The sequence below is a fragment of the Myotis brandtii genome, unplaced genomic scaffold (genome assembly GCF_000412655.1).
Source record: "Myotis brandtii unplaced genomic scaffold, ASM41265v1 scaffold78, whole genome shotgun sequence".
Taxonomy (NCBI): domain Eukaryota; kingdom Metazoa; phylum Chordata; class Mammalia; order Chiroptera; family Vespertilionidae; genus Myotis; species Myotis brandtii.
The window spans coordinates 2,373,115-2,390,567 of NW_005371131.1; the positions used below are offsets into that span (position 1 = coordinate 2,373,115).

General features: G+C 40.4%; 1 protein-coding gene across 6 annotated transcripts in view; it reads left to right on the forward strand.

Moving 5' to 3' along the window:
- Nucleotides 1-17,453, forward strand: part of RBFOX2 (RNA binding protein, fox-1 homolog (C. elegans) 2) — a 197,094-nt gene that overhangs the window by 60,645 nt on the left and 118,996 nt on the right. The window contains exon 1 of one of the 6 annotated variants that reach the window (XM_014530825.1): nt 1,411-1,538. The exons of the other annotated variants lie outside the window; for them this stretch is intronic. Coding sequence (XP_014386311.1) covers nt 1,524-1,538 — 15 coding nt within the window. The 5' untranslated portion in view covers nt 1,411-1,523. Of the gene's footprint in view, nt 1-1,410; nt 1,539-17,453 lie in introns of those variants that run through there. 6 annotated transcript variants of the gene reach the window in all.

Sequence of the window (17,453 nt, forward strand, 5' to 3'; positions counted from 1 at the left end):
GGCACAACCCCAGTAGGGAGTGTGCAGGAGGCAGCTGATCAATGTTTCTCTCTCATTGATGCTTCTAATTCTCTTTTCCTCTCCTTCCTCTCTGTAAAAAAATCAATAAAATATATTAAAAAAAAAAAAAAAGACTCCCTGGCCTAAAATCAATGAACTCTATCCTGAAAGATGTGGATAAAGGAGACAAGATTGGTAAACAGGACACCTGTAGTAGAAACTGGCAAAGGTGGTAACTGTCTTGTTACAGACACCAGGCTCCCAGAGGAGACATCAGTTACCGCTGGGCTGGGCTTTTGGATTTGAACATGGAGAAATGGGTAGGCAAGCAAGGAACAATCAGGGGCATTGGCATATGGAGAAGTTAGCTATTTTCTGAATAAAAACCACTAGAACAGATGATTTGATGTTCAGCATTGAACATAATGGATAAATATATGTCTGGCATATAGGAGGCACTTAATAAATGTTTGAACTGAACTGAATTAGAAAATGTGGTCTCCAGGAACATGGCAGATCGTTTACATAGTTATATCCTTTGGTCTAATTACAAGTTCAAAAGGAATAGTATTGTGTACCCAGTTTTTGGTTGAGAAAACAGAGGCCGAGGCAGGTTAAATAACTTTCCCTGGGCCATGATGATAGTGATTGGAGACCCAGATGGCAAACCCAGGTTTGGTATCTTGCTCTGTTGCCATTCTAGGGGCTAAAAACCCACTTGACTCTGAAACCCTTATCCTTTCTCCTTTCAGAAGGGAGACGTGATCTGAACTCAGAAGGTAGTAATAAAAAAGGCGGAAACTTATTTCAGTTTATATATAATGCTTTCTGTTTTAAAATCTAAGATTCAGAATTATTTGTGGTGAAACTTTATAAAGAACAGTGATGCAAGGCTGACGTTTTGGGGAGGGGATGTAGGCCCTGAGCAGGTTCTGTGTTCACGCTTGGCTTCTGCAAGGGGCTCCAGAAGAATTGGGGCAGAGAGGAAGCTTGGCTCCCTTCCCTTGATCTTGGAGGTCAGAGTGTTTTGATTGCTTCATTAATGTTTAAAGAACCCATCTCAAACTAGTTTATCTCTAGCACTAGAAACTGGTGCTAGTGGTTTATTACTAACCCCACCCGCCCCTGCCTTTTGCAATGATTTCTGTGAGTGATGATTGTGTTTCTAGAAGTAGAATGACAGAGAGAGAGAGATTCCCTAAAGGCAAATACAGAGAGAGTGTGCTGCACACTCCAGTTCAGACACACGGGGCTGGGAACTCCCAGAGAGAGAGAGAGAGAGAGAGAGAGAGGAGAGAGAGAGAGGAGAGAGAGAGGAGAAAGAGAACAACAGAACAGTCAGCTGGAGAGGAGGGAGGAGGGGGGAGGAGACTGGTTGTGTTTTGAAACTCAAGTGATTCTGGGGGGGAGCTTCTCCCCACCCTGAACCCTAGTCCCCTATTCTGGCACCTCCTCACCTACTGAAAGTGCCTTTTTGCAGTCCAGGATCAACTGACCACTGAGTTTGAGCAGCCCGGTCTGACATGATGTACCTCTGGGTGAGTACCGAGTGCTGTGGGTGAGGGTTTGCACTTGCTCATATAAGGAGTGGAAAGCTGCGAGATTCTGCTCTTGCACAAACGGCCTTCCCCACAGAGCACAGGCTGCCATGTACCCTTCTACTCACAGGTGTTAGGTTTTAAAGCCTAGCAGTGATTGTGACATTGGTTGGTTGTTGTTGTGTGGTTTTTTTTAATGTTGTTTATCTAATTAGACTTAGGTGTAAGCGTGAGCTCCGGTGCACTGCCATCCTCTGGGCTTGCTGGTAGGTTCACAGAAGGCGGATTGGGCAGGTGAAATGAGCTGGTCCCTTGAGCAGCTGCAGTCTTCCTGGTTGGTCAGGATACACCTGTGCTTTTGGGGGGTGGCGGTGGGGCACTGACTTCGATAATCAAACTATCTCTTTAGATATTGAAAGCCAGTAGGTGGCATGATTCTTAATAAGGAATAAACTTTTATAATTTTTTGGTCTAATCATTTTTATTGTCCTTCACAATAGTCTTGTGAAGTAGGTCACTGTTATTATTAAATTTTTATGAGGGAAGTAATTAAGTCGCAAAGAGTGACTTGCTCGTAGTTAGAAACCAAATCTATAGCAGCTAGAATAGTAATTAATAACCAGACATTTTAAAACATTTTATATTTGCCAAGAACTTAACACCTTATGTTATTTTAATTTATTGTTAACTATGACATTGTAATTTGGGATAAAGGGAAACATAGTGGGGTTGGAAAGGTTTTTCATTTATGAAATGTGATAACTTTTAGGAGAATGACAGGGAAAATAATATAGGGAAAAAATAAACCCTGCTTTTAGTTGTGAAAACAAGAACATCTATAGTTTCTTGCAAAGATGGCCGTATGCTCTCTTGAGCAGACAGCTGTTGTGTGTTGCTAAGGGAGCCTCCTAGATGTGATGCCCTTGGCTACTAGCCAGCTTTTGAAAGTTTCACTTTGCCCTTTGCCCTTCAGCCTAGATGTCTGGAATTGCAGAAACCTACTTGGCTCAGGCAGGCTAAATTTAAAAATATCAGAAGGCAGAATTTTAAGTAGGTTTATAGAGATTGTGCTTGGTCACAGAGGGTGTGTGTGTGTGTGTGTGTGTGTGTGTGTGTGTGTGTGTGTTGGGAGGGGCTTTTCCTGCTTCTTCCTTTATATTTGAATATGACCTTGAAATGTAATTTCCTCCCTCTATTGATTATTTTTTTTATTATTTGTGAGAAGTCAAAGAACTTTTCTGGCATACTATGGGCTTTAAGTACTTTTCATCTCCCTATGAACTGGACATCTGTGTCCAGGGTCTTTGCAGCCTTGTTGGTGGGACGTTCAGCTATCTGTCGACCAGAGGATGGGATATTCTGTCTTTGGATTTGTTTGGAAGAGGAGTTATGAAAGGAAGCAAGTGAATTAATTTCATTTCCACTCACTTAGGTTTGAAGAAAGCAGACAGTGACAGTCTCCTCAGTTATTTCCTCTGTGCTTAAATTACAGTTATTTGTAAATTTCTTTCAATCCCCTTCACTTATTAGCCCTAGAACAGAGCTTCCCAGCCAGAGTACCACATGTTGGATTGAGATACATGTATGCTCTCAACCCTTGGAGCACTCAGGTGGGGCCTAGGGTTTCCCTGGTCCCTGGGACCATGTGTATTCTAGTATGTGTGTGTGCGTACAAACATTATATACCCGGCAATTGAATGTTTGATAGCTCTTTCTAGAGGGTAAAAAGTGAGTTAGCTCTATCTCTTTGTTATCTGCATTATCTAGCCCAGTGCCCTACACATTTGTTGAATTCATTGAAAATGTCCAGGAGGAGCCATAGCTACATGACACCTAGATATAGAGAAGGAAATCTAGGCGGTCAGGCATTAAGTGGCAGGAGCTGAGGAGGTGCTGTGGAGAAACTTACTGGACGAGGAATAGGAGATGAGTTTGTCTAGGCCAGTACCCAGCCATTAGACATTGAGCAATCATTTAACTGTTCTGAGCCTCCATAAACTAATAGGACCTATTCTAATTCTAAAGTTCTGTGAAGTGAATTTTATGTAGCAGTACGTATGCCAGAAAAACACTCAGTTGTGCAAGAATGTTTGGGTCCTGGAAAACACGAGCAAGCTGTGAAACATATTACCTCCATTGCCTGCTTGTTTGGGTACTGGCAGTGAGTTAAAGGTACTGTTTCTGAGTATTCTAGAAAAATTACTGAAGTATGTTCAGTTGTTAATACCAATGAGTGGTGTGGACCTTTTTAAGACTGTAGAGCTGGGGAGTAAACGTTAGAGCTCATCCAAGCATTTTAGTTTGTGAAGTTAGGTGCGGCTCATTAACTTGCCCCTGTGTGTCTAGAACTCTGAGCTAGAATGCCATCCTGTGCTCTGTATATGTCTCTTTGCCAGATCTTCTCCCCACTTTCCTATTGAGTTGTCCTCTTTTTTAGTGAATGTGGTGGCATCAGTGGACAGCATGATGTGGTGGAAAGAAAATGGCTTTTAGAGACTTTACTAGATGTAAATCCCACCTCTGTCATTTCCAGTTGTGTGGCTGTGAACAAATTACTTAACCTCTCTGAACCTCAGTTTCTTCATTGATCACATAGGGAAAATAATGCCTGTCACACAGGATTATTGTGAAGATATGAGATAATCTCGGAAACACGCTTACCATAGTGGATGGCACATAGGTACTCAGTAAATATCTATGAAGTATTCATTATGTCATTTATTCCCTCCTCTTCGTTGTCTAAAACAGGGAGGGCGACACTTAATACACGACTCCTGTACTGAGGGAACTTACTTGTTTGATTGTATACTTTTTACTCAGTAAACAAAATTGCAGACCACTTGTACAAATTCCCAGAATGCACATGTGTTCTCCCTGTCTTCGTTGACCTTAGCAGGTTCTCTTTACTTATCTACACTAATAAAAGAGAAACATGGTAACTTATATTCTATATGGATGAACTTCTGGATCTCATTTTGAATTCCCCCTCCCCCTCCCCCTCCCCCTCCTCCTCAGATATTTTTCCCATTGATTTTGAGAGAGAGAGAGAGAGAAGCATCAATGTGAGAAAGACACATCGGTTGGTTGCCTCCTGCACACTGCCCTGACTAGGGCCGGGGATCAAACCTGCAACTCAGGTATGTGCCTTTGACCAGGAATTGAACCTGAAATTCTTTGGTGCACAGGCCAGTGCTCTAACTACTTGGCAACACTGGCCAGGGCAATCCTTTCTTCTTAATAAATCAGTTCAGCCAACTTTTGATGAGTACCTGTAATGGGTAGAAGGCTGTGCTACCAGCTGTTATATATGCAAAGATGATTTAAGATATCTCATGCCCTCAAAGAATTTATAACAGTGATAGCGATTGTGCACACACAGATAATAATGATTTTTCTATGATGCTATTCAATTAAGAAAGTGCTTTTATTTGTTATCTTATTTCACCCTCACAGCAGTGCTAAGGGCTGAGTATCATTATCTCTATTGTACAAATGAGGAGACGGATAGAGAGTGCATGACAGTAAATGGCAGAACTGGAAACTTAGCATTATCTTTTTTTTTTTCTTTTTCTTTTTTTTTTAATTCTGGCTCTTCTTTCTTTCCACACTGTCCTCTTTGGGGAGAAGCTAATGTTTTTGTTGTGTTAACTTTAAACCATTTATGGAGTGATAACATTTATGTTAGGCTTATATCTTACTTAGTCCTCAACACACCTGGGAGTTAGCTATTATCTTCATTTTACAGATGAGAAAGCAGAAACTTCAGTAACTTGCTACAGTCACACAATTTAGAATTGACAGAGGTAAGATTTGAACCCTGGTCTGTCTGGCCTTAGAGCTTATTACACCACATTTTCTATGTTCAATAGTGTCAGGTTTATTCAGCATGATACAGGCAGAGTAGAGAAATGAAGATAAGGTAACCTGAATTCTGTTTCTATATCCATTAATTACTTGAGACAAGTTACTAAACTGTATGTATGTTGATTTTCCAGTTGTAAAAAGGATATGATAGTTCTTGGGAAAACATTAATGGAGTAATCTTAGAAAAATGTATTTCAGCCATTTTAGAAATAAAGTAGTAACTGATGGCTTTATCATAAAACATGGAAACCATGTGCTGTGAGCCAGAAACAGTTTTGGTCTTGGTGGTGCCATTTGTCAGTGTATGACCTTTCTAACATTCGTTTTTTAATCTTTATAATGGGACTATTAATACCTAACAGATTATTGCGATAATGTGTTAAAATTTTTTGGAGGCATTTTGTACTAAGCAAAAAATAAGGTAATGATAATAACAACAGCTGTTATTCAAATTACAGTCAGGCTGATCTTTTAATTAATGCTCACTGTTTATTGCTATTTTGCCATTCTAATTGTTCTACATAGTTAGCGAACTAGACTTAATAGTAAATTAAGTCATCACAAAAGTAGGAACAGTTTTGTTCAGATAACATTGAAGGCCAGGTACTGTCACTAGATACTTGGCAGCGAAAAGCCATTAAAAGATTTTAAGTAAGATTGGAGTAGGCTGGAGTGGAGTTTATAATTAGATTTGTTTTTTAAAAGTTATCTACACAGATTAGAGGGGAGTAAGCTGCAGAAAGAAGTTAGGTGGTTGTTGTGTAACTAAGTGACAGAGAATGATAATGATAACATGTGCTAGAGAGAACTAGAACTGTGTGACCGATATTCATAGGTCAAAGTGACAGGGTATTGTCATGATTTGGAAGAGGAGAGATATTCCGAAGGTAAAATTGATAAGATATTGCCATGATTTGGAAGAGGACCAGGTTTGTGGGGTTTTGTTTGTTTGTTTTTTATAAGAATAAAGGTGAAGGGGATAATGAGTTTGATTTGGGGGTAACTTTGAGATGTTCAAGGGGAAATACTGCTTAGATAGTTGGCTACCTTGGTCTGGAATATAAGGAAAGATACGCAGGCAATAGTAACTGAACCTGTAGGCGGGTATGATGATGGCTTAAGAGGAAAATGACATTTAGGGAGAAAATGTAGAGCAAAAAGAGAAGTTAATGCCTGATATAGGAGATGAAACCTCAAAGGAGGCAGAGAACAAGGTTCCGGAGAACTTGCTCTTCAGGAGGAAAACCAGGACACTAGGAAAGTAAGATAAAAGAGTGTCAGGAAGCCCAAGCCAGCTTTGCTCAGTGGTTAGAGTGTTGGCCCTGGTTACTGAATGGTCCCCGGGCACTGAACGGTCAAGGGCACATACCTTGGTTACAGGCTCAATCCCCTGCCCCTGGTTGGGGTGCATGTGATAGGCAACCAATCTTTGTGTCTCTCTCATATCGATGTTTCTCTCTCTCTGTCTCTCCCCCTCCCTTCCACTCTCTCTAAAAATAAATGGGGGGGGGGCGGAATATCCTCAGGTGAGAATTAACAAAAGAGTGGCAGGAAGAGAACCAAAATATGAGTTTAACAACATGGAGGTCATTGGTAATCTTTGCAAGGGTTGTTTCTCTGAACTATTGAGGGCAGAAGCCTGAGAGTAGTGGAGTGAGTTGAGGAGTTCACAGGTAGGCAAGGAAATGGAGATTGAATTAGTGGACGTAGACAATTGTTGGAAAAGTTTGACTCTGAAGGAATGTAGAGAATAGCTAGAAGAGTATCAGGAGTAGAAAAGGTTTGTTTTATTTTAAGTAAAAGAGACTTAACCATGTTTAAAAGCTAATTGAATAAATTTATTTGAAAAGAAGTGTACTATATAAGAGGAGGGATACATGCTCTTATACTTTGGGGAAATGGTATTGGCTCTCCCATTTAACAGGAGGCAAAGCAGATGAGGACAGACGAGCTAACGGCATTTAGGAGTTCAAAAAGTCTTTACAGAGAGAAGGTAGAAAGCAGAGTGGGTGAGGTGTGAAAAGGGTCATTGATTTTCCAAAGAAGAAAATATTGGTGAAAAAGTATTTATGTTTGGGAACCATATATAATTCCATGTGGCTTGTATGTGTGGGATGAGTTGAAGAGTGGTAGATAAAAATTTAAAATTCAGAGGCCAGATTATTTGAACAGTTTAAGGTATTTGTTAGTTTATTCCAATAAGGAACCACTGATAGATTTTAAGCAGGATCAGGTATGATCAGATTTATATATTAGGAACATAATAAGAGGCTTTATTATTGCAGAATTTATATTTATTCTTTGGGTGAAATTAGTTTGATGCATATTTTAAAAGCTCTAAAAACTGTAAGGGGCTAACCAAATCATCATATTAATAATATGTGACTCAAGCAGTTAACACATTTATTGATGACTACTGTGTGCTGATTGCTTCCTAAGGGGTAGGGAAAGAGCATGAATAAGACTAAGTTTTTTCCCATAGTTTGTATTTTTTAACTTAACTGAGAAAAGAAAACTGTAAATGTTTAAGGAAACAAGATAATTTCAGAAAACTATAGTAAGTGCTATAGAGAAGAGAAGGTAATATGAACCCAAGTGCTTTGGATAGGCTGAAAAAGGCCTGAATGATAAACACCATCTTGTCAAATAGGGAAGGAAATCATTATAAGCAGACGAAGTAACAAATACAGTCTTCAGATGGAAATGCATTGGGGGTATTGGAAAAGAGGGGTGGTGTGGTTAGAGTGCAGAGAACAAAAAGAACATGGGAAGATAAATAAGATTGGAAATGTACTACCCTAGATCATTCCCCATGGTAGCAGTTTGAATTTTGTTCTGGTTAAAATGGGGAGGCATTGGGAGATTCAAGCAGGAGAGTGGTTTTCTTTAGGAAGAGTGATAAGGGAGGTCAGGAAGCCCTTGCTCTATCTAAGCGAGAGGTGATGGCTTAGACCAGTGATGGCGAACCTTTTGAGCTCGGCGTGTCAGCATTTTGAAAAACCCTAACTTAACTCTGGTGCAGTGTCACATATAGAAATTTTTTGATATTTGCAACCATAGTAAAACAAAGACATATATACATATATATTTTTTTTTTGGTGGCCCATACGGGGACCGAATGGACTTATATTTTTGATATTTATTTTATATATTTAAATGCCATTTATCAAAGAAAAACCAACCAAAAAAATGAGTTCGCATGTCAACTCTGACACGCGTGTCATAGGTTCGCCATCACTGGCTTAGACTCTGGAGGGCAGTTTGATAGGACTGAAGAGGGCTTGAGTGTGTGGTGAAATGAAAGAGGGATCTGAGTTACTTGGGTTTTGGCTTGAGGAATTAGGGTGGAGGGGTTGTTTCCTTACAACAGAACAGAGAGTACACAAAAACAGTGTGTATGGTTTGGACTTGCTAAAATTTGAAATGTCTGTTAGACATCCAGGTGGAAAAGTTCAGTGGCAATTTGATATGAGTGGAGTTCAGAAGAAAGATGTGAGCTGGGGATGTAAGGTTGAGATTCATCAGTACATACTTAAAGCCTTGGGAGAAAATGTGACTAGAGAATAGGGCTGAGGCAGTTCAGTAGAGGTCTGAAGGACACTTAGAATTTGGTTAGGGTAGGAGGGAAAGAAGGCAAGTAAGTGATATCACAGACTCAGAAAAGAACATTCTGGGTTGGCATAATTGAAGACCAAATAATGGTCCATTGGCCTTGGTAAGATATTGGTCATGGTAAACTTGGTAAAAGCTGTTTCACTGGAATGATGGGGATAAATAGCCAGTCAGAATAGTTTGAGTTTTAATTGGTAGGTGAAGATGAGACAGTGTATATTGTTTAGTTGTGGAGTAAAGCAATGAGTTGCGGTAGTAACTGGATGGATAGGTGAGTTCAAGGGAGGATTTTAAAAACATAGATGATATTAAGGCATGTTTTATGTCAATAGGAAAAATCCAGGACGCTGAAAAGAAGGAGGTTAATCAGAGCAGCAAAGTATGTTACATCCAGCACGCAGAGGAGGGATTGGCCTCAGATAGGGCCAGAGCACTTTTTTCTTTTTAATAGGATGGAGGCACAGTGGGGTTAGAGCAGCCGTGGGCAAACTATGGCCCGCGGGCCGGATCCGGCCCGTTTGAAATAAATAAACCTAAAAAAAAAAAAAAAGACCGTACCCTTTTATGTAATGATGATGTTTACTAATTTAGATTAGTTCACACAAACACTCCATCCATGCTTTTGTTCCGGCCCTCCGGTCCAGTTTAAGAACCCATTGTGGCCCTCGAGTCAAAAAGTTTGCCCACCCCTGGGTTAGAGCCAGGTAGGCTGGTGGCATTGGTTTCAGGCAGAAGAATGAGTCCTCTGATTGTGCCTGCTTTCTTTATAACATATAAGATGAACATAGCTGAAACTGGACATGTAGAGAGTGGAGAAGTATAGCAGATGTGAGGAGAGAGAACAAGGTGTGAAATAGTAGTCATCTCAAAAAATGGGAGTGAACTTACTAAAGAGATGGAGTAGGCTTAAAATCTGTGGTCATAAACTTGATGTGAGTGGTGGCAAGTCAGTGCATGATTTTTACCCAGCAATCTTCTGTTTAGATGCCAGACAGGAATAAGTAGACAGTTGGATTTAACCAGGAGCTGAGATTATACCAAATAAGCTGGACTAAGAGAAAAAGGGACAAGGGATATAAGATTTTTGAAAAGGACTACATATAGGATTGGACCTTAGAATCAGAGTTGGCTTAGGAGGGAAATAAGAACATGAGAAGGAAGAGGAGGAGGGAGGAAGGACAGGAGGAGGAATGAAAAAGTGGTAGGATCATCTTGTAGATTAGAAGATCAAGTGGGTTGGAGAAATGCTGGCGTGGGAAAACTACTAGAGCAAGCCAACTTGATGGTATGAAAGAATGCTTGAAATGCTTAAGATTTTTGGAGATGGTATGGTTATTGATGATGACAGTACTAGGACATGAAGTTAGATGGGTGGTTTAGGTTAAGTGGAAAAATATATACTTGGTGCTAAAGACATTAAAACAACAACAACTAGGAGGCCAAGGTATTGGATGAGTCATCTGTGTGGTTGTTGAAGAATAAGACTAACAAAGAGGGTGAAGACAGGGAGCCCTGTCCTGAGACTTGAGCAGATTGGCAGGTGATACCTGTTTCAAAGGATCTGCAGTTTGGGTGGAGAGAAGAGAAGTGGTTTGGAAGTAGAATTGGAAAGCAAAGAGGATACTTGTAAGGTCAACACTAAATGGAAAACAAGGAGGATGCTTGCCCCTGCTGGAGGTATGTGATGTGTAGGAGTAAATCTTCCACTGTGGAAGGAGCAGTATTCTCAGGGCCAGCCAGGTTTCCTTTAGAGCAGTGGTTCTCAACCTTGGCTGCACATTAGAATCACCTGAGAATCTTTTTAAAATCCTGATTTCTGGGCCTCATCCTCTGGAAATTCTGTTTCTTTGTTATGGGGTGAGGCCACAACACAAAGAAACAGAATTTCCAGAGGATGAGGCCCAGAAATCAGGATTTTAAAAAGATTTCCAGGTGATTCTAATGTGCAGCCAAGGTTGAGAATCACTGCTTTAGAGCAAAAAGGTGAAGGGAACATCACAGGAAAAAGAGTAAGTGTATGGAAGAGTTTGCTGAGGTTAGCTCATGGCTTCTAGGGCACAGAGTAGGAGATGAGTTCAGACGAGTGGATGTACAGAGCTGTATGGGGTGAGCCATCTGAAAGGGAGGGGACATCTGATAATGATTGAGGTAAATGAGGCTATAAGCCAGGATGGAACTGTTCCCTTGAAAAAAACTGGGTGATTAGTTAAACCTTTAAGCCAGAGCAATAGTTCTCAAACTTCATAGTGTCTCAGAATGCCTGGCCCACCTCCAGAATTTTGGATTCATTAGATCTGGGTGGACCTGGGTATTTACATTTCTAATTAATGCCCACGTGATGCTGATGCTGCTGGTCCAGAGACCACACTTCAGAAACTATTGTTCCCGAGAAACTAGTGTGGCTAGTTTGTGAACGGTAGCCCAGTACGATGTGTGGCCTGGGTGCCGGGCAGAGGTTTTCTCGGGACAGCTATGTCAGGCATCTCTCTGACTTTGGCAGTTTAAGAAGGAAGTGAGTATATGATCATTTCTTTTGTAAGAAAGCAGTTTGTAAGTGGTTCAGTTTGATTATCATCAAACATTAATTGAATGTCTATTTTTTGCAGCACAGTGAGGATACCAAAAGTTGTAAAGTCCACCCCTTTCCCCCCCAAGAATAATGGGGTAAAGGGGCACAGAAGTTAAATAGATAAATAATACATTGTAGCAAAGATTACATTGTAGGTGGTAATGGGCTGTTGTCAACGGGAGTTCAGAAAAATAGGCAATCACTGAAGATGGGATTGGTTGGGGAGGGTTTCTTGAAGGAGGTATAATTTAAGCTAGATTCTGGCAGGACTAAACAGAGACAAGCCAGATGGAGAACTGGCATAAGCAAAGGTATGGTGTCAAGTATGAACATGAAACTTGACTACTCAAGAATCCCATTACTTTCATCCTGGCCCAAGCCACCATTATCTCTTGCCTATATTATTATAATAATTTTCTAACTAGCCTCCCTGCTTCTGTTCTTCTGCACCCCCCTCCCAAAGTCTGTCCTCAACACAGCAGCCAGCGTGCTCCTTTTAAATGTCACATTATATTGCTCCTCTGTCCAAAACTCTCTAGGGGCTTCTTATCTTATTGTAAAAATCAAACACCCTACCCTGGCCTTTAAGGCCCTTGTATGACTTGCTTCCCTGGCTAAGTTCTTGAACTCATGTTTATATCAAACATGCCCTTGCCTCAGGGCCTTAGCACTTGCCTACCCCCCTGCTCTTTCTCCGGATATCAGTACCACTCTCTTGTATACATGAAATCTCTACTCAAATGTCATGTTATCATGAGCATCCTATGTACTGTAAATGGTAATTCCCTACCTCTCTGTGCAATATTTCCCATCCCCTTTCCCCGTCTTTGTTTTTCTCCATATCACCTACCACCATCTGATTTGCTGTGTATTTGTTTGTTTAATGTCTTTCTCCTCCAACTAGAATGTAAGCTCCATGAAGGCACTGGTGTATCCTCTGTGCCTAGAAAGGTGCTTGGTACATAGTGGGCACTGATTGGGCATTTGTGGAGTGAAAAGAAGGGAGGAAGGAAACTTTGGGGGGAAAAGTGAAGAGGCCAGTCTCATTGGAAGAGACAGGAATGGAAGCAATGTTTGATGGGTAAACCAGAAGATGTTGAATGTTAGATAATTACTTTTATAGAAAATAGGAATTATTTTAAAAAATCCAGTAAGCCAATATTTAACTTTCTTGAAATAGTGCTTTGTAATTAGGTTCTGTGGATAGGATGGCTTGGGGAAGGAATAGAAGCAGCAATAGCAATTACTATTGTTGTTGTTCAGGTATGAGGTAACTAGGCCTTGGAATCAGGGTTTGGAAGTGAGTACAGTTTTTAAGTAGAGTTGAAGCCTTATGTATGAGTGCTAAAAGATGAAGTTTCCAGTTGTATAAAAAAGCTGCCTTGTTTTGATATGTATGTTTTAATATGGCACTTAACCTTAAACAACATAATTTGTCATGTTTCATACCAGAATATGGGCTTTTATTGTTTTAGAATTTATAAATTAGGGAATAAATTTGTAAGCAATTAAGCAAGTATTCGTTCTAGTAGATTTTAAATTGTACGTTTGGGAAGGGTAGAAAATCAGCATGATCAAAGCACACATGTAAGTGAAGCGAGTGGACACAGGGGCTACAGTATCTCCCAGCACACTTCGTATCCTCATGTGCTACACAAAATAGATATTTAACAAATGTTTGCTGATCATCAAACTTTCTACCAAAGTAATGATCTAACATTCAACGTCTTCTAGAAATTGCTGTCCCTCAAAAGAAATGATCATATATTCACTTCCTCCTAAGTGCCAAAGGCAGAGATGCCTGACACAGCTGTCCTGAGAAAACCTCTGCCCATCACCTCAGGCCCTTTAGTTTCTTTTTCAATGAATAATGTAGGTGTTAGGAGTTATGGTCTTCCTTCACTAGCTACCTTTTCCCTTCTTTGTTCTGGAAATAGGTGCTGCCTTTAAAACTTGAGATCTGGTTTTAAGCATTGCCTTCTTGTGTGCAGTTAGCCTTCTCTGATGAATGTGAGCTTGCTGCTCTTCCTCACAAATGCTTTTTTTGGCATCCTTCACTATTACAAAATGAGATAACATACAGTACTTTTAATAAAAGGCCAACACGGACGGCCCCGGTGAGGTTGAAGCAGCCCCGGTGGGGTAGGGACAGCCCTGGTGAGCTCAGGACAGCCCCGGTGAGGCTGAGACGGCCCCGGTGAGGTTGGACGGCCCCGGTGAGGTCTGGACGGCCCCAGTGAGGTTGAAACGGCCCCAGTGAGGTCAGGACGGCCCTGGTGAGGTTGAAACTGCCCCGGTGAGGTTGGAGCGGCCCCGGTGAGGTCTGGATGGCCCCGGTGAGGTTGAAGCAGCCCCGGTGAGGTTGAAACTGCCCCGGTGGGGTAGGGACGGCCCCGGTGAGGTTGAAACGGCCCCGGTGAGGTCGGGACGGCCCCAGTGAGGTTGAAGCAGCCCCGATGAGGTCAAGACGGCCCGATGAGTTTGAAACGGCCCCGGTGAGGCTGAGACGGCCCCGGTGAGATTGGGACTGCTCCAGTGAGGTTGGGACAGATAATGGGGACCAGTATAGACTGATGAACAGGGGTAGATGCAGAGGCAGAGCAACATTGAACAGACTGTCAAACTACAAATAACCGGTGGACACAAGACACCGGGGGGTGGGGGCCGGGAGAATGTCAGGGGGGTGGAAAGGAGGAGACATATGTAATACTCTTTGTAATACTTTAAGAAATAAAAATTATTAAAAAAAAAAAAGGCCAACATAGAATAGGCACTCCACAAATATTGTTTGAAAGGTTAATTAATAGTCTAAATATAATAAACTGTCTGTGTAGCAAAGTGTCCAACTAAAATATTGGGTTTTGCTTCCACTTAACTCAAAGTGTAGGTTCTGTATTCTTATTTGTGTAGTAACTCAGATGGTATTTTACTTGCTTATTGCTAGACCATTAAATCAGAGGTAAAATGAAATCAAAGCCTACTTTTTATTCTTTAACTGTCAAGTTATTTTTCCTGAGTGTGAGATGAACCCTTTAATCACTGGCCAAATTGTCATATCCATGAAAATCAGAAATAACTAATTACAGCTTCATTGAATATTACATTATATGATGGTTACAGTTCTGTTTGTGGCTCAATCATTAACCTACTCTGTGATTATAACAAGTCACAAGATCTTTATGCTCTGTGTTTCATCCGTAAGATGGGCATGATGTTAGTTCACTCACATTGTTGAGTGTTATTTCTCAAATAAAATGACATCTAAATAAAAATATTCTAAAACGATTTTTTATTTATTATATTTATAGTTGCCAATTAGATAAAAAGCAGTGTAATACTTTTTGCCAAGTTCATTTTGAAAGTCTCACTAAACATGACAATTTAAAAGCAGATGGCAGTGTGGGTGGAACATGTGTTTGGGGGATAACAGTTGCTATTGTGTGTATGTTCCCCTCTGCTATATTCATTAATTCTAGATGATTATTTTTATTCTTTTGTTTTCTTGTTTAATTTAATTAAATTAATTAAAAAATAAGTTTTCTGTACTTATTGAAAGTCAGAATGGTATTTTTGTATGTTACTCTAGTAGTAGATGTTTGCAGATTTCATCCAATACCAGAGAAATTTTCAAGATTGTTAAAAAACAATTGAGATCAGAAAGGAGAAGGAGTAGAGATTCCCAAGGGCCTCCTATGTATGAGGCACTGGGTTTTGGCCTTTCACAACTATTATTTTATTATGTTATTATGAAATAATTTTATAATGTGGAAACAAGAGTCAAACCATGCAGAAAGGCTGAAATTTTTCAAAATCAAGTACTGGCTGCTTTTTTGTTTAACAGTCCTTCCTTCAATTCTTTTCTCTCCTCTCGCACTTTACCATAATCAGCAAGAAGAAATCAGAGGGCACCTTCAATGTTTTGCTTGGAACATTGTCTTGCTTCAGCCGGTACTCCTAAACAATGTGCTATAATGCTTCCAATAGTCTGTGAGAGACAGCTTCTAAGATGGCCCCAGTGATTCCCACTCTGGTATGCTTGCTCTTGTGCAATCTCTTGCCATTGAGTATAGGCTGGCCCTAGGGACTCACTTCGAAGTAACAGAATATAGCAAAAGTGATAGGATGTTACTTCCAAGATTTGGTTACAAAGAGACTGTCTTTTTTCATCTTGGGTGCTTGCCCTCTCTAGCTCTTTCTGTATGGGGTGCTTCTACAGCAGAAATCTAGAATGTGGCAGTGACTTTGGAACCGGGCAATGGACTTTGAGGAGAGTGTTAGTGAAAGAGTACCTTGAACATGTTGCTTGTAAAATCTGGGACTTTGAGGAGATTGCCATGAGGGCTTCAGGAAAGGAAACTGGAAGAAAGGGCAACGTTTAGCAACACTATTGTTTGTAGTTATGGAAAGCAGCAAATGTGCCTAATGAACTGGGAGATCTAGCTATGTAAATTTCCAAGCAAAACATTGAAGGTGCCCCTGGTTTCTTCTTGCTGCTTATAGTAAAGTGTGAGAGGAGAGAAATGAATGGAAGGAAGGACTGTTAAACAAAAAAGCAACCAGGACTTGATTTTGAAAATTTTCATCCTTTCTGCATGGTAAATGCTAGTAAAATTAAGACATGGATTCTTAGCAAAGGTCCGTTCAAGGGCACTGCCAGGAGAATGGTAGTCTAAAGATGAATCTGAGAGTGAGGCTGTAAAACCTTTTTTGAGACAGAAAAATCAAAAGTAGTACTACCTTAAGTCACACAAAAGGCTTCTCAAGCACTAGGGCTTCTAACCATTTTAGTAGGAACATAAGATTGAAAAGAGCAATGCTTCATGGTTTTCTTTAACCCTTTTTGTATCCTCTTTCTTTTTGTTTTATTTTATTTTTTAATCCTCAGGAGGAGTGAGGATATTTTTCCATTGATTTTTTTTTTTTAGAGAGAGAAAAAAAAACATCAATGTGACAGGGGCACATCAATTGGTTGCCTCCCACAGGCTCCGACCAGGGGTGAAGGTCGGACCTGCAACCCAGGTATGTGCCCTTGACCAGGAATCGAACACGAGACCTTCTGGTGCACAGGCCAACACTAACAATTGAGCACACCAGCCAGAGCTTTTTCTTTTTATTATATGAGTCCATGCTTATAGACAGTCTTTCTAGTTCTGTATTTATTCCTGCAAGTCATTTCCTACCTGTGTGAGGAACTGTCTGATCAATGTGCAGTCTTATCATTTAAGCTTTTCCTGTAAAATGAAGGCATTCACTGTACTAATGTCAACCATATTGAAGAAAATAGACATAAGCTATCCTCCAGTCATTCGTTTCCAAGTCTAGATTCTAACTCTATTGATGTGTTGTCGTTCCTCCCCTTCTCCCACTGCCTTTACCTTGTTAATAGTACAAGATCACTGCAGGTATTTTTTTTTTTTAAAAAAAACAGTGTTTTTTAAATCTGTTAATAGTTGAAAAAACATTGAGCTGAGAAAAGAGCATTAACAGTTTTTCTTAGGACAGAAAGGATCATTAAATCTCTTTGAAATCCAAATAATGTGCTCTTGATTTCTCTTCCTTTCCATCTGTTTTACATTGAAATTCAAGCCTATTCTTCCTCATAGCGCAAACCAAGGCAAATTTCTTGCTGAGCAGTACTCAAGCCGGTCCCAAACTTGTTCTAGAGTTGTCACATTTTTGCGGTGAGTATTGGGTTCTGTGTCAGTGCTTGCACTGCTTTGACCCTTGGTTGCGCTCTTGCTCCTGTTGTAGCTCTCTCCCTGTGTAGATCCGAATCTTCCAAATAAGTGATGTTTCACTGACACATACTGTCCAAATTTTTTTTAAATAATTTTTATTTCTTAAAGTATTACAAAGAGTATTACATATGT